The sequence below is a fragment of the Larus michahellis genome, chromosome 1 (genome assembly GCF_964199755.1).
Source record: "Larus michahellis chromosome 1, bLarMic1.1, whole genome shotgun sequence".
NCBI lineage: Eukaryota > Metazoa > Chordata > Aves > Charadriiformes > Laridae > Larus > Larus michahellis.
In genome coordinates, this window is record NC_133896.1 from 37,339,101 (window position 1) to 37,353,051 (window position 13,951).

General features: G+C 41.1%; 1 protein-coding gene across 5 annotated transcripts in view; it reads left to right on the forward strand.

Moving 5' to 3' along the window:
- The first annotated feature begins 2,232 nt into the window (after positions 1-2,232).
- TBK1 (TANK binding kinase 1) overlaps positions 2,233-13,951 on the forward strand; it is a 31,192-nt gene continuing 19,473 nt past the window's right edge. For 2 of the 5 annotated variants that reach the window (XR_012585205.1, XM_074572296.1), the window contains exons 1-6: positions 2,233-2,355; positions 7,284-7,404; positions 9,199-9,339; positions 10,154-10,283; positions 11,148-11,329; positions 12,162-12,322. Coding sequence is in view for 4 of the 5 variants with exons in the window: in XM_074572296.1 (XP_074428397.1) it covers positions 7,318-7,404; positions 9,199-9,339; positions 10,154-10,283; positions 11,148-11,329; positions 12,162-12,322 (701 nt within the window). In the remaining variant the exon portion in view is untranslated. Of the gene's footprint in view, positions 2,356-2,410; positions 2,430-6,497; positions 6,591-6,721; positions 6,741-7,283; positions 7,405-9,198; positions 9,340-10,153; positions 10,284-11,147; positions 11,330-12,161; positions 12,323-13,951 lie in introns of those variants that run through there. The other 3 variants (XM_074572312.1, XM_074572303.1, XM_074572320.1) reach the window with 3 other exon arrangements.

Below are 13,951 nucleotides of genomic sequence, written 5' to 3' on the forward strand. Positions count from 1 at the left end.
CAGCTTTCTTCCTGTTCATCTATTTTTCCTGACCATGCAAGCGCTGAAATTGCATCATTTGATAATGCATACACAAAATGGTATTCATCACTCTTCCAGGTGTTTCAGAAGCTGTGCTCTAACTTAATTCTCCTCATCAGTACTTCAGGATGTGGTAATTATTCAATATTCTTCTAGAGCAAAGCTCCAAAAGTATAAATCAGTTTGACTTCTTTTCCCCGGCATATTTTTCTTTTCTGAATTCTGGCTTTCACAGCGGTATCTGTAAGAAGACTGTATGCAACATGCCATCTTTAGTTGCAGTTTGTACAGCTGTATTGTTATATGTATACATTATATGGAATAGCATACGGCTACTGACTACTGAATTTGTAACGTGAATGAGAATCCAAATACAAGAGAGGTAAGGAATACCAAAAGTTTTACTGATACATTGAAAAGAAGTGGAAAGAAACAAGTAAAATTTCTAGAGTGAATCTGCAATGACACTTTCCTTTTTGGTGTCTGTTCTTCCTGTTCTTATATTCAACATACCGCTTTCCTGTGATTCATACTGTGAAACATTTAAAGGCTAGAGAAGATCCTCCTTGCATAAGGATCACTGATTACGTTACAAATATACCCTAGAAAAATGGACAGTTTGAATCATGCGAACCTTATGAATCATCTTAATTGATTCAAGACCTGGGGAAAGCACATGGGCTGGTAACTGCAGTGAAAGTGGTCAGATTCAGGGGCAGCATGACATTGGAGCTGAGATGCTCTAGGTCTTAAGCAAACGAAGTCCTGGGGAACCTGGTCTGAAGTCAGGGGTGACCCTGCTTTGAGCAGGATGTTGGACCAGAGACCTCCATCCAGCATCAATGAGACTATGATTTAAAACAGCCGGTTCCAAAAAGCACCAACATACCGAGCCAACACCTTGAGTTTATTCAGAAGGGGAAGCAAGTACACACTCAACATACAAAGAAAAGTTCACTGGCATTTTCCTCATTATGAGAGGGCTTTTGCTAAAATCCGTATGAATGATCTAATAAATATTTCTGAAGAAGACAAAGCTGACTCATGGGTATCCACCTAATGAAAAAAAAATGGCTTGTAAAGCTGGGTACAGAGGAGGGGGGGACAGAAATAAATCACGTAACTTCTGAGGAGCACTGCAACATTTTGAAAGACACAAGGACAGAATGCAAATGCGGTGGGAAACTATTCCCTCTATAATGCGGAAGCATTATGAAAGAAAACTCAGATGCCAACAAACAGGAATATAAATTAAGCATAAAATGTATCAAAATCAATTATTTGGTTCCGCTAAGCAGAACTGTAGTGCAAGCTTAGTGCCTGTAACAAGTGAACCAGCCGAAGTTTGGACTTGTGATAAAGCTGAAGAAAGGTAAGACAGTAACAATAAACAAAGCCTGTGAGCCAAAAGGTCGCTATCTTTCATGTCAGTTCCTCAAGAAAATAGGCTTGTAAGATTTGGGAAGATGGTAATTCCAAATGGGAAATGCATAGGATCAAAAAAAGGATGGGGGGGTCGGGGGGGAGATTTCTTTTGACTACTTTCCAACAATAATTATGCTTAAATTATATTATGCATAAGGGATAACAATCTATTTTTCCTTATAAAAGCTGTACAGACCACTCATTGGAATGACAGCATTACTGGACAGTAAAATAACAAAAAGGCAAGTCAGCAAAGAACCTTGCTTTTAGACATTTAAGTGAAAAACGAGAGCACCAGTCTATGAAAAATACGAAGACTTCGTGAGGTTTAAAAAGGGTGAAACCGAGGAAAACTGCACAGGGCAGGGTAACATTTTTTTTCTGGATGTCGCTTGAAACAGCAGTCAGTGAGGTTAATCTCACACGGATAAGTGGAACTTGTAAATTTTACCATTTACCGGGGGGGCGGGAGGGGCGTTACCTCAGGCAAGGCGGGAAGAAACGGAACCACCGCCAAGGCGGTTACGCAGCAAAAAAAAATCACTGCTGAAATCTCACCAGAGCCGGTCCGAGTTCCTTTTGAACCTCACACCAACTCAACCATTTTTTAAGGAACATCCCACCGCCGCTTTTCCACGTTTCCCAGATGTTTCCCTGTTCCGCCGTCCCCTCGCCTCAGGGGCCGCCGCTCCCTCATCACCACAGAGCGAGCGGCGGCCGTGGCCGGTCCCTGCCAGCCGCCTCCCGCCCACCCCGCACCTCAGCCCACCGTCGGCCAGCTCCGGGCGAGGAAGTGCCAGGAGCTGCCGGCCGCCGAGGCGGTGCTTCTTGCCGCTCCGCCTCCCCAGCGCCGCTGCAGGAAGCCGGAAGCGGCCGGGGCGCTGGGCAGGCAGGGCGAGAGGCGGCTCGGTGCGTGGGGCCGGGGCCGGTGGGCAGGGCAGGGCAGGGCAGGGTGAGGGGAGGCCGCGTCGTGCTGAGCTGAGGTGGGTGGCGGCGGCGGCGCGGAGGGAGCCGCCTCCCCTCGCCGTCGGCGGCAGTGGCGAGGGGAAGCGGCTCCCTCCGCGCCGGCGCTGGGGCGAGATGGTTTCGGTTTCCCGGGGCGGCGGTGGGGCCTTCCCGAGAGCTGCCGCCTCCCGAGGAGGGTCGCGGGCGGCGGCGGGCACGGCCGTGCAGGCCGCCCCGCGGAGCGGCCCCCGCCCCGGGGCGGGTGGGGGTGAGGCGACGGCTGGCCTGCGGCCTCGGCGGCGTGCCTGGGGCTCGTCCCTTCCCCCTTCTCGACGACTGTTATCCCTGTGAATGTCGGCGAGTCGCAGCTGAAAATTACTTTTGTAATGGGAAGGGGGGTGGGAGGAAAGAAAGCCAAGGGAAGCGTTGTGTTTGCCTGCGGTGTGGGTAAAAGCTTTCCTCAGGTAGCGGCGTCACCTCCGTGGTTGTAGAAGTAGTTAAACTTTTACCTCAGGAAGGGTGCCCTGTTGCGGAGATGAGCTCTGGTACTGTGCCCTCCTTTGCCCCACCTTTCTGGGTGCGGGGCTGGCCGAGTCGCTCGGGCAAGCCTGTGGCCCTCCATGGCTTTCCAGGAGCTGCCATCCCTGACAGGGGCCAAGTCCTCTTCCCCCAGTACAGGCTGGAAACTCTGAGAGTCCTGGTGATGAGCAGCAATGGAGCCAGGCTTGCCGTTTGTTTTGTGGGCCTTTGGGAGCGTGTGCTGCTTTGTGTGGGTTCAGGCAGCACCTTGTATAGCCCAGAGCAGGGTATTCTGGTCATTCAGATCCCGGCTGTTGGGCTGGAAACCCCTGGAGGGAAGTTAGGTGAAGAAAGCGGGAACTTCAGGGGAAAAAACTTATTTTCTAGGTGTTAAAAGAGGGCATACAGGGAAGTATAAAACCTTCATATTTACTAGACTGCATAATGCTAACATAACATTTATTCAGAACTTCAGCACCTTGCCTGTTGTCTTTGGTGGCATATAGGATCTTGCCTGTAGACAGAAAGAGCCTTCACTTTAACGTCATCATCTGTCCCCACTTGCCCGGTGAACTTGTGCATTGCAGTTGTTAAGAGGGGAACTACCTGCTTTGTGTGCCTATCCTTCATGCCTAGGGTAACAGCAAACTTCTTCGTATTAGAAGCAGACAGTACTCCTGCTTCCAAGCACTGGGGTTTTTTAAAAAAAAAAAAATCACGTTAGCAATGCAGCCTTTTCCTATAACAGTCCCCCCTGCTGACAAATAAAGTAGTATCACCAGAAGCAGAAAAATATTTAAAAAACCCAAAAAGCAGACCCCAAACCCTTGAAATGCTAATGAGTCATGGGGGACAATAAATCAAACAGCTGGTAAGAGAAAAATGCCTTTAGATATGTGAGGACTCATCTAGTATCAGACTTAATGACAATAAGTGAGATGTGAAGAAATAGAAAGTTCAGCGTTGGATCGAGTGATAGGACCATGATAGGACCAGTCTCACAGAGATTTTTTTTAATTTTTTTTTTTTTTAAATATGAAACTCTTAGTGAATTGATCTAGGAAAGTAATGGAAGACATAAAAAGAAAACTCGACAAATGCTGGTTGTTTAACAAAGATCAGTTCTGAATCAGTCCCAGAAAGGAAAAGTACTAAAGGAGGTCTAACATGTTATATAAGTTATTGAATCAAATTTATTATAATTTGAAGATTAAAATCAAAGCTGAGTGAGATTTTATGCCTTTGAAGTGAAGGCTGTTAAAAGAGTGTAGACTTTGTTATTATTATAAAAGTACTATTTTGGCCGATAAAAAGTGTAGTATTGCAACACTGACTTTGGTTTGGCGTTGGTTATGTACCCTGGGATTAATACTGGCATAATTATATCTGCGGTTTTATGAGTGAAAGAAACCAGGCCTTGAGAACCCATTAGTGACTTGCTGTTTTTTTAAAATCCATTGCGTGATATTTAGGCTCATCTGTCAAAGACCTGTCCGTTTGTTCTGTTTTCACCTATTGACCTTCATGCAAATTTAATTAGAAAGTAAGAAGGTAAAGGAAGAGAGCTGATCTCATACATAAGCTACCTCATCTTTGTCACTTTCGGCAACGTAATAATTCTGTCTCTAATAGGCTGCTAAAATTTTTGGTATTTGAATAGACATAGTTGAAGAAACTCTTTGTTTACTTGATCCTTCTGCACGTTTTCTGTCTGCTTAGAAAGGATTAACGTTTCTGCATCTTGCTATGGGTCTTACGAATGTTGCTTTGAAATAAATGACAAAATACATGTTTACTGGTAACGTGCTAGCTGGCTTGTTACAAGCAGGGTTTTAATTATGAGGAATTTTTTAATTCAGAGATTTTTCAAATGGTTTACAGTGGGCTATGCATTATTTACTTGCAGACATCTTTCTTACTTTCTATGCCTGCATCATAGATAGCACTTTGGCATCTACAGTAACTGCTAGCTGGGAGAAGTTACCTTATTCTGCTGTTGCACATTGTTGTGTCAGAGTTAAATCAGAATTCTAAGGATTTAGGGTGTGGTGTTGTTTTTCTTTGGTTCGGATTTGAGATAAAACCTTTCTTCTCTAGGCATTGAGAACTTTATCTAGATTTTAAAAAATGGTGTTGCTGCTGTAAGGCTTCTGGCCGTGTCATCTTGTGCACCAAGGAGCTCTCAATCACCTTCTAGTCGTAAACATGCACAGGAAATTCTGTCGAACTTCTTCCAGTAGTTACAGGAAAGGGGTTTTGTTTCTTTTGAGTATGTTAACTGTTTCTTGTCAACTAACGCAGGCTGCTGCAGGATATCCTGCTAGGCTGTGAGGAAAGGCTGCTGCTGTAGAACTTTCCCCTGGTCCGGTTGCTGTTTTGCTCTTAAGATCTTTAGATCCAGGAAGCTACATCTTTGACCTTAGAGCCTTTTGCTAAATTTAATGGCAAAATCAGTGCTTTAATTAAGCCAAAAAGGTAAGGCTATTAACCTGCAGCTCCTGCTGTTTTGGCAAGGGGGGAAATCTGGCAGTTCTAATGGTTTTTTTAAATAATTTTAATTTAATCAAAATTTTTTTTTCTCCTTCCCTTGAATCTGTGAAGACCTGAGTATCTGGCAGTTTACATTTCAGGAATGGTGGGGAAGCCAGGCTGTCTCTCTAGAAATGATGTAACATACCAAACGTGAAATTTTAGAAATGAGAGAAATGTCCCTTAATTTCTTCCAGTAGTAATTGGTCGTTCTAGCAAGTAGCTGAAAATACTTCTGTTAATTTTGATTTTCATCTAGCTCATGTAAAAATGCCTTTTTATAAGTAGTTAATCCAGTCCCTTTACAGTTGTGCTGAAGTGCAACTTCAGAGACAACGTGATCTAAAAGATCTGTATACTTATCTGCCATCATTGCTAGTGTCTGTTCCTTGATATATATATATTGAATAATGGAATTTGATTACAGGTCTTGCATATTTTCAAAAGATGTTGTGCATGTGTTTTTGACTCTTTCTTATAGGTTTTGCTACTGTATCATTTAAACACTTCTGTACAACAGAAAAGGGACTTTTGGTGGGTTGACCCTGGCTGGATGCTAGGTGCCCACTGAAGCCGCTCAATCACACCCCTCCTTGACTGGACAGGGGAGAGAAAATACAACGAAAGGCCCGTGGGTCGAGATAAGGGCAGGGAGAGATCACTCCTCAATTACCGTCACGGGCAAAACAGACTCAGCTTGGGGAAATTAATTTATTACCAATCAAAATCAGAGTAGGATAATGAGAAAATAAAAACTGAATCTTAAAACGTCTTTACCCGACCCCTCCCTTCTTCCCTTCTTCTTTTCTTTACTCCCAATTTCTCTGCCTCCTCCCTCCAAGTGGCACAGGTGTGCAGTCAGTTCATCACATGTTCTCTCTGTTGCACCTTCCTTCTCAGGGGGAGGACTCCTCACAGTCTTCCTCTGCTGCAGCGTGGGGTCCCTCACATGGGAGACAGTTTTCCACAAAATTCTCCAACACGAGTCCTTCCCACAGGCTGCAGCTCTTCGTGAACTGCTCCAGCATGGGTCCTTTCCATGGGACAGAGGCCTTCAGGAATGGACTGCTCCAGCATGGGCTTCCCATGGTGTCACAGCCTCCTTTGGACACATCCACCTGCTCTGGCGTGGGGTCCGACGTGGGCTGCAGGTGGATATCTGCGCCACTGTTTACCTCCATGCACTGCAGGGGGATAGCCTGCCTCACCATGATCTTTGCCATGGGCTGCAGGGGAATCTCTGCTCCAGCGCCTGGAGCACCTCATCCCCCTCCTTCTTCACTGACCTTCGTGTCTGCAGGGTTGTTTCTCTTACATATTCTCACCCCTCTTTCCAGCTGCAATTGCTGTTGTGCAGGGGGTTTTTTTCCCCCTTAAATATGTTGTCACAGAGTTGCTACCACTGTCACTGATGGGCTCAGCCTTGGCCAGCAGTGGGTCCATCTTTGGAGCCAGCTGCTCTGTCAGACAAAAGAGGAAGCTTCTAGCAGCTCTTACAGAAGCCACCCTTGTAGCCCCTCCGGCTACCAAAACCTTGCCATGCAAACCCAATACAGGATTATAAAGCTTTCACTTTTCCAGTTGATTTTTTCAAACAAAGTTTGGGAAGTAAAGACCTCAAATGCAGAGAGGTGTTGCGTCTATGGCATTAGTTTTGATTATTGAGCTAGCTTGGGTTTGTTTCTTTGCTTTACCTCTTATTTCTCTACTTGGTGGTTCTTAATTACTTTTGTATGTCTTTGGAGTTGTGGTTGGGTGATGGTTTTTTCCTTCTAATTACAATCAGTTCCTTTTGTGTATTTCACTAAATTATAATTCAATACATGTAACCTTTTGTTTTTAAGGTGAAAAAGAAAACTGTCTAATCAAAGAGCAAAGATGCAGAGCACTTCAAATTACCTGTGGCTGTTGTCTGACATTCTAGGACAGGGAGCTACTGCAAATGTTTTCCGGGGACGACATAAGGTTAGTGAGGAATTACTAATCTGAGTAACATGTAAAATTGAAAATTTTTCACATGTAAATAGCGTCATGAAATCAACGACAAACCGTTCAAGATTTAGGCCTAAAGCAAATATATCTTTGTAGCTATTCATACTTAGTTTTTAATTTTTAATAATCGTCCATTGAATTAGAGTTCTCTACAGTTATTTCTGAGGATTTTTTAAATATTATATTATTTGTCCTTGTAAAATATTAACTGTTATTAATTCTTCGTTCCTTCATTCTTCAATTTTATGGAAAAAATTTTTATACTCCTTGCTTAAGAATTTAAATAGGAATAAAAGTCTTATCAGATTTTATTACGTGATATGTTATTTTTGTCTTTGTTAAATTCTCTTGTCATAGTTTTTTACTCTCCATTTAAAACCTGTTTCTTATGATTTTGTACTGTAAGCAAAATATTCTTAACATATTATCATATCAGATGAAGTTGCTGTTAATCTTAGACTGAAAGTCAATGCTTCATACATGTCTAGGTTACTGTGTTCTTGGTGACATGCCTTGAGTAATCAGTACAAAATAGTACATCTTCCAGCAGTTTTGCCATGTAAATAATATACTGATGTGTGTGTTGTAACCTGAGTGAGGGGATAAAATGACCTTACTCGTGTAGGTCAGGCCATTCCTATGAATTTCATGGTATGACTCACAAAACGAAGATAATTGTGAAAATAACGGTCTCTTATAGTAATGACAGTCTGTGTGAAATCAACATGAAGTTATATATAAGCTACAGTGTTTTCTATGCTCCACATGTAACTGTGAAGCAACATTAAGCAGTAATTTAGCAGCTAATGTGCTTTTCTGGGTGAGTGATTTTCAACACAGAATGATTCCCGTGTAAAGCTTATGGTTTCATGGTTGCACTTCTCCTCACCCTCACAAGTCTGAGCACGTTACCTGCAGCTCCTTCTCAATGGGAGAAAACTTTTACCTGGGCACCAGTAGTGCACAGAAGTGTACTGTGCAACACACCTAGTCTAAGCACAGGAAAGCTTTGTCCTTAGAAAGAATCTGTTGCACACAAGACTGCCAATGTAAGCTTATTCCTAGAGTGGGTGCAGGGAGGTACTTTGCCGTAAGAGGGACAGGAGTTGCACTGTCAGCTGGTGCTGTGGGTGCCTGAGCATGTTGGGGCTTAGTCCCACTTGAGAACTTAAGTCTCTGATTAAGCTCATGACTGTGCTCCTGTCACTTATTACGTGGGTTTGAATTGCTTCAGGATTTTGGATAAGTGGTATGTAGTGCTTGACGCTTCCTTCTTTGAAAAAACAAAATACTGCTTTATCAGTATAAACAGAACAATAAAGAGAGAGCAACGTTCAGCTTCTGAAAGTTGTCTCTTAAGCAATCCAAGACTCTCAACTGTAGTCTGTGTGTGTCTCATTGATTTGTGCAAGTGGCTTGCTTACCTCTTGCTGAAAAGTTATTTTTCAGTTAAGTTTACGGGTCGTTCTTAAATGTGTAGCCTTTCTTATGCTAACTATTCTTTTTTAAAAAACACTTAGATTTTGTGGGTTAATGTTGAGTTTCCATTCTGCTAGTCTGTTTGCTTCTAGTCTATATTAAACTCAACCAGCATACACAAAATTTTTTTTAGTAGAATCTTAACACCTTAATGCAAAATACTATTTTGAACTATTTGTAATATGGGTATGCTCGTATGCACAACATAAGATCTCAAAATGCTTGGATAACGGGTACCTTTACAATCTTACACTTCTGTTTGATTAGTCACTTGTTTGTTTTGAACAGAAAACTGGGGATTTATATGCTGTCAAAGTATTTAACAGTATAAGTTTCCTTCGTCCTGTGGATGTTCAGATGCGAGAGTTTGAAGTGTTGAAGAAACTAAATCATAAGAACATTGTCAAATTGTTTGCCATCGAAGAAGAGGTAATGAATTGTTGTAGTTGTGATCTGAGATGCATGGTTGTAACCACAGTAACTGTCTTTATGCTTTATCCTTAACTATAGAGGAAAAAGTTATGTTTTTAAAGAATGGTAACATATATGATGATGTAAGTACTCTGATCCAACCACCACCATTTTTTTTTTTCTTTCTTTCTTTTTTTTTTTGTTGTTGAAAGGATATGCTTGCTTTCAGTGTTTAGGCACAAGTTATGATTCTTCAAAGCCATCTCAAGAAGCCGCTATCCTAAGCTTTATCTTGAATTCGGATTTTTAAGATATCTACATGTATGAATATTTAATACATACTGATAGTTGTGGGTGTTTCAGTAATCCTGACAATATTATGCTTTTGCTTTGCAACCAACTAAAATAATGACATAGGACATGTAGAACTGTATGTTAGTATGAGTTCCAGTAGTTGCGCTGAAACTGAGACTGATTTCTTGAAATGACCCAGATACTGAGATTAGTAAAGAGGAAAGAAGGACAATTGCTGCTGTCTGCTCTTCTGTACTGCAGTTTCTCATTTGTCTACCTGTCAATATTGCTGTCAACTCTCCAAGTGCCTAGAACTTGAGGCTTTCTTAATTTTTTTCCCCCCTCCAAGTTAGAATGCGTGAAACAATAAAAAAAATTCACCTGTGCTTCTTTTGAAGAAGATCACCAGGATGGGATTTATGGTCTAGCCACAGATTTTATTTTTCTTTTTGTGAAAGGAAGATCCTGTGGTTATATGTAATTTCTGCCATTGTTTTCATAATAGTCACAGACTTAATCTTTTTTTATTTTTTTCCAGACAACGACTAGACACAAAGTACTAGTTATGGAATTTTGCCCATGTGGGAGTTTATATACAGTTTTAGAGGAGCCATCTAATGCCTTTGGTTTGCCAGAGTCTGAGTTCTTAATTGTTTTGAGAGATGTGGGTATGTAGACTTTGCTGTTTAGTCTAATTCATTGACTGAAACAAACTTGTTTTGTTTATCTTGAAACAACAAGAGATGAGGAATTTGAATGACTGTCAACTAATTGGAACAAGAGGAAATGGCCTCACGTTGCACCAGGGGCGGTTTAGACTGGATTTTAGGAAAAGTTTCTTCACCAGAAGGGTTGTGAAGCATTGGAACAGGCTGCCCAGGGAAGTGGTGGAGTCGCCATCCCTGTAGATATTTAAAAGACATTTAGATGTAGGGCTGAGGGACATGGTTTAGTGCTAACTTGGCGTTGCTAGGTTAACGGTTGGACTTGATGATCTTGAAGGTCTTTTCCAACCTAAACAATTCTATGATTCTATAATGGAACAAATTAATATGTCATACGGAGTCAGATCTTTTATTTATGTCTATATTGGTACAGATATCTGCATTAAGAAGCCATTTCTGTTTAAAGCATTCCTATAATTCTCTATTTGTTTGTTTGTTTCAAGATTATTTGTCACACGTTGGACTGACTCCTAGTGATAATTAAACTCAGAAGAGTAAATTAGAAAAATAATGAGGTTTACCTGTGTCTGCCGGTTACAAAAATTTTCCTCCATTACTTCATGGGAAAGATGCTGCTGAGAGCAAGAAAAACTGTAATTTAGCTGTTCAAAAGAAAAAAAGGCAAAAATCCTTAGAATATTCTCTGGTCCTGATTTTTTTTGTTAATTGAGCGTCCTTTCTCATTTCTGTTTCCCAGTGAGAAAGTAAACACATATGTTTTCCTATCCTCAGTTATAATTCTGTGCTTGTGCAGTCTGTGTCAAGATGCATATATAAATTCTGTATTTATTTTTTTTTTTATTGAAGTGGCTGGGATGAATCATCTCCGGGAGAATGGAATAGTGCACCGTGACATCAAACCAGGCAATATAATGCGTGTTATAGGTGAAGATGGTCAGTCTGTTTACAAACTTACAGACTTTGGTGCTGCAAGAGAACTTGAAGATGATGAACAATTTGTTTCTCTCTATGGCACAGAAGAGTATTTAGTAAGCCCATATGATTTCACTTTCTGTTGAAGAAATGTTTGAAGCCTGGGGCCTTTTGTGATGAGAGTTGAATAGGTGGTGGTCAGACTGTTGGGCATTAGTGTTTAAACCTTTGTATTATAATTGTATTTATAACTTTCCACCTTTTTCATATTGGGTCATGCCAGTTCTGCTGCTGATCTGGGCACGGTAGCCTTTAAATAATTTCTAGGTCTACCTTCCACTGTTGATTTGTGTGAAAGGAAGAACAACAGTATTTTAGTTATGAATGTCTTTGCCTTTATCTCTGTAGATGTTTTTCAGTTTGTATTTGAGCTACTTTATTGATGTTAGGTGAAGTTAAGATACACTTACTTGATATCTTAGTTAACCAAAGAGAGGCAGGCAGAGAAGCATCAATACAAGCATTTTAGGCATAATTTTCTTCCTGCCATGTTTCCCCCCCAGAGGTAGTATCATAACTGATAATCTCCTCTGCTGTGGATCTTTTTCTAAGTTTGTTTCTGTTGTTTCAAAATCATCTGGAGGAATACTGGCTTTCTGCTCTTCTTTAGTGGTGTCTTATTCTAGTGGGCAATCTTTAGCTAAATTTTAAAATATTTTTTGCAAACCTTTAATAGAAATGGCTCTCTTACCTAGGAGCACTGTAGCGATATTCTGTCAGAATAACTTCAGCAAATTCAGTGATACAAACTAACTTTGCATTTCAATTAAACAGATGAAAGTTTAGAATGACAAATTATCTTGCTGTGAAATGATAGTTTTTTTGTTCTTTATATTGTTCATAAAGCAATTCTAACTTTTTTCTGGTGTTTTTTTTTTTTCTCTTTAGCATCCTGATATGTATGAGCGAGCAGTTTTGAGGAAAGAGCATCAGAAAAAGTATGGAGCAACGGTTGATCTGTGGAGCATTGGGGTGACCTTTTACCATGCTGCAACAGGGAGTTTGCCTTTCCGACCTTTTGAAGGACCTCGTAGAAACAAGGAAGTGATGTAGGTAATTTAGAAGGAGAATTTTATCTGTTTGTAAATTAAGTCAGTCCATGAAATGCTTTTTATCAAGAAATCCTACACACATACTGTAAACATTAAAATACTGAAAATATTTAAGGAAAAACATTCTTTAACTTTGTTGTGGTTTAACCCCAGTAGGCAGCTAAGCACCGCGCAGCTGTTTGCGCACTCCCCCACAGTGGGATGGGGAAGAGAATTGGAAGGGTAAAAGCGCGAAAACTCGTGGGTTGAGATGAAGATAGTTTAATAAGTATTAAAAAAAAAAAACAACAAAAAAGCCCCACCTCTAAACCCAAAGGAAAACAAAACCGAGAAAAATGAATGATGCGAAAAAAAAAACCCAATTGCTCGCCACCAGCCAACTGATGCCCAGTCAGTCTCTGAGCAACTGCAGCAAATTTCCCTCCCCAGGTTTTATTGCTGAGCATTATGCCATATGGTATGGAATATCCCTTGGTGTCAGCTGTCCTGGTGTGCCCCTTCAACCTTCTTGCCCACCCCCAGCCTACTCGCTGGCAGGGCAGTGTGAGAAGTAGAAAAGGCCTTGATGCTGTGTAAGCACTGCTTGGTAACGGATAAAGCATCCTCTTGTTATCAACTCTGTTTTGGTCACAAATCCAAAACACAGCACCATATGAGATACTGTGAAGACAATTAACTTTATTCCAGCCAAAACTAGTACAAACATTCTGTTTCAACAAGGATTTTACTGTGTGGCACCTTAAGACCTGAATTAAGCATCAGAGCTCCCCCAAAATACTGACGTATTTCCACGCATCTTTCCTTCACTATGTCACTAGGCTGGTCTGTTGCAGTGTCGTGTGTGTAACTTGGATATTCAGGCAAAATTATGATATTCTGAAATGGGTTTTCAGTGCTGCAAGTTTTTGTTGTCCTTTAAATGATTGTCTTCCCAGGCAGTCTTGAAATGCACGCGCTACCCATGAGACTGATATTTTTGGAGTAGCAGAGTTGTGGACTGTGGCTTAAGATAACAGGGGTAGCTCCTGAATGGGAAACAGAAGTTGCGTCTATGATGTCATGGTTGGAATTGATTCCTCTTTCATCTTAGTCTAGTTCTATGTTGTTGTTGTTCTGTGTGTTGCATTTGAAAAATAAAGCAAGGTGGTACTTGGGAAATCTGATAGACCATTAACATCTCTGTTCTGTTACTCCTTGCAAAGCTGACTCCAATTTCCTTAATTTTAGAAACTGTGATTATCCCACAGGCATTCTTGCTATTGTATCTACTTGGGAGATAAGCAGGGAACGTATGTTTCGTATGTACCTCATCCTCCCAAAAGAGAATGCACAACTGAAATTTTCTGCTGCAAAAAGTCTATTGCTTCTGATTATTTTCATGAGAAATTTGAGAAATACTAGCGTGTTCAGTACAAAGTTAGCCAATGCCAAATTGTATCCAAATTGCTAGATGTTTCCAAGTTAAAGTAATTTCTCAAAGCCTTCTTTATCCCCAAGTGACTTTGTGGTGGCCAAATGTCATCTCTTGCCATGGAACATGCTAGAAGTTAGTCTTGTAAATGCCTAGATTGAAAATGCCTTGGAAATCTGACTGTGATTAATTAACACTTGTGAAAAAACTTCCGC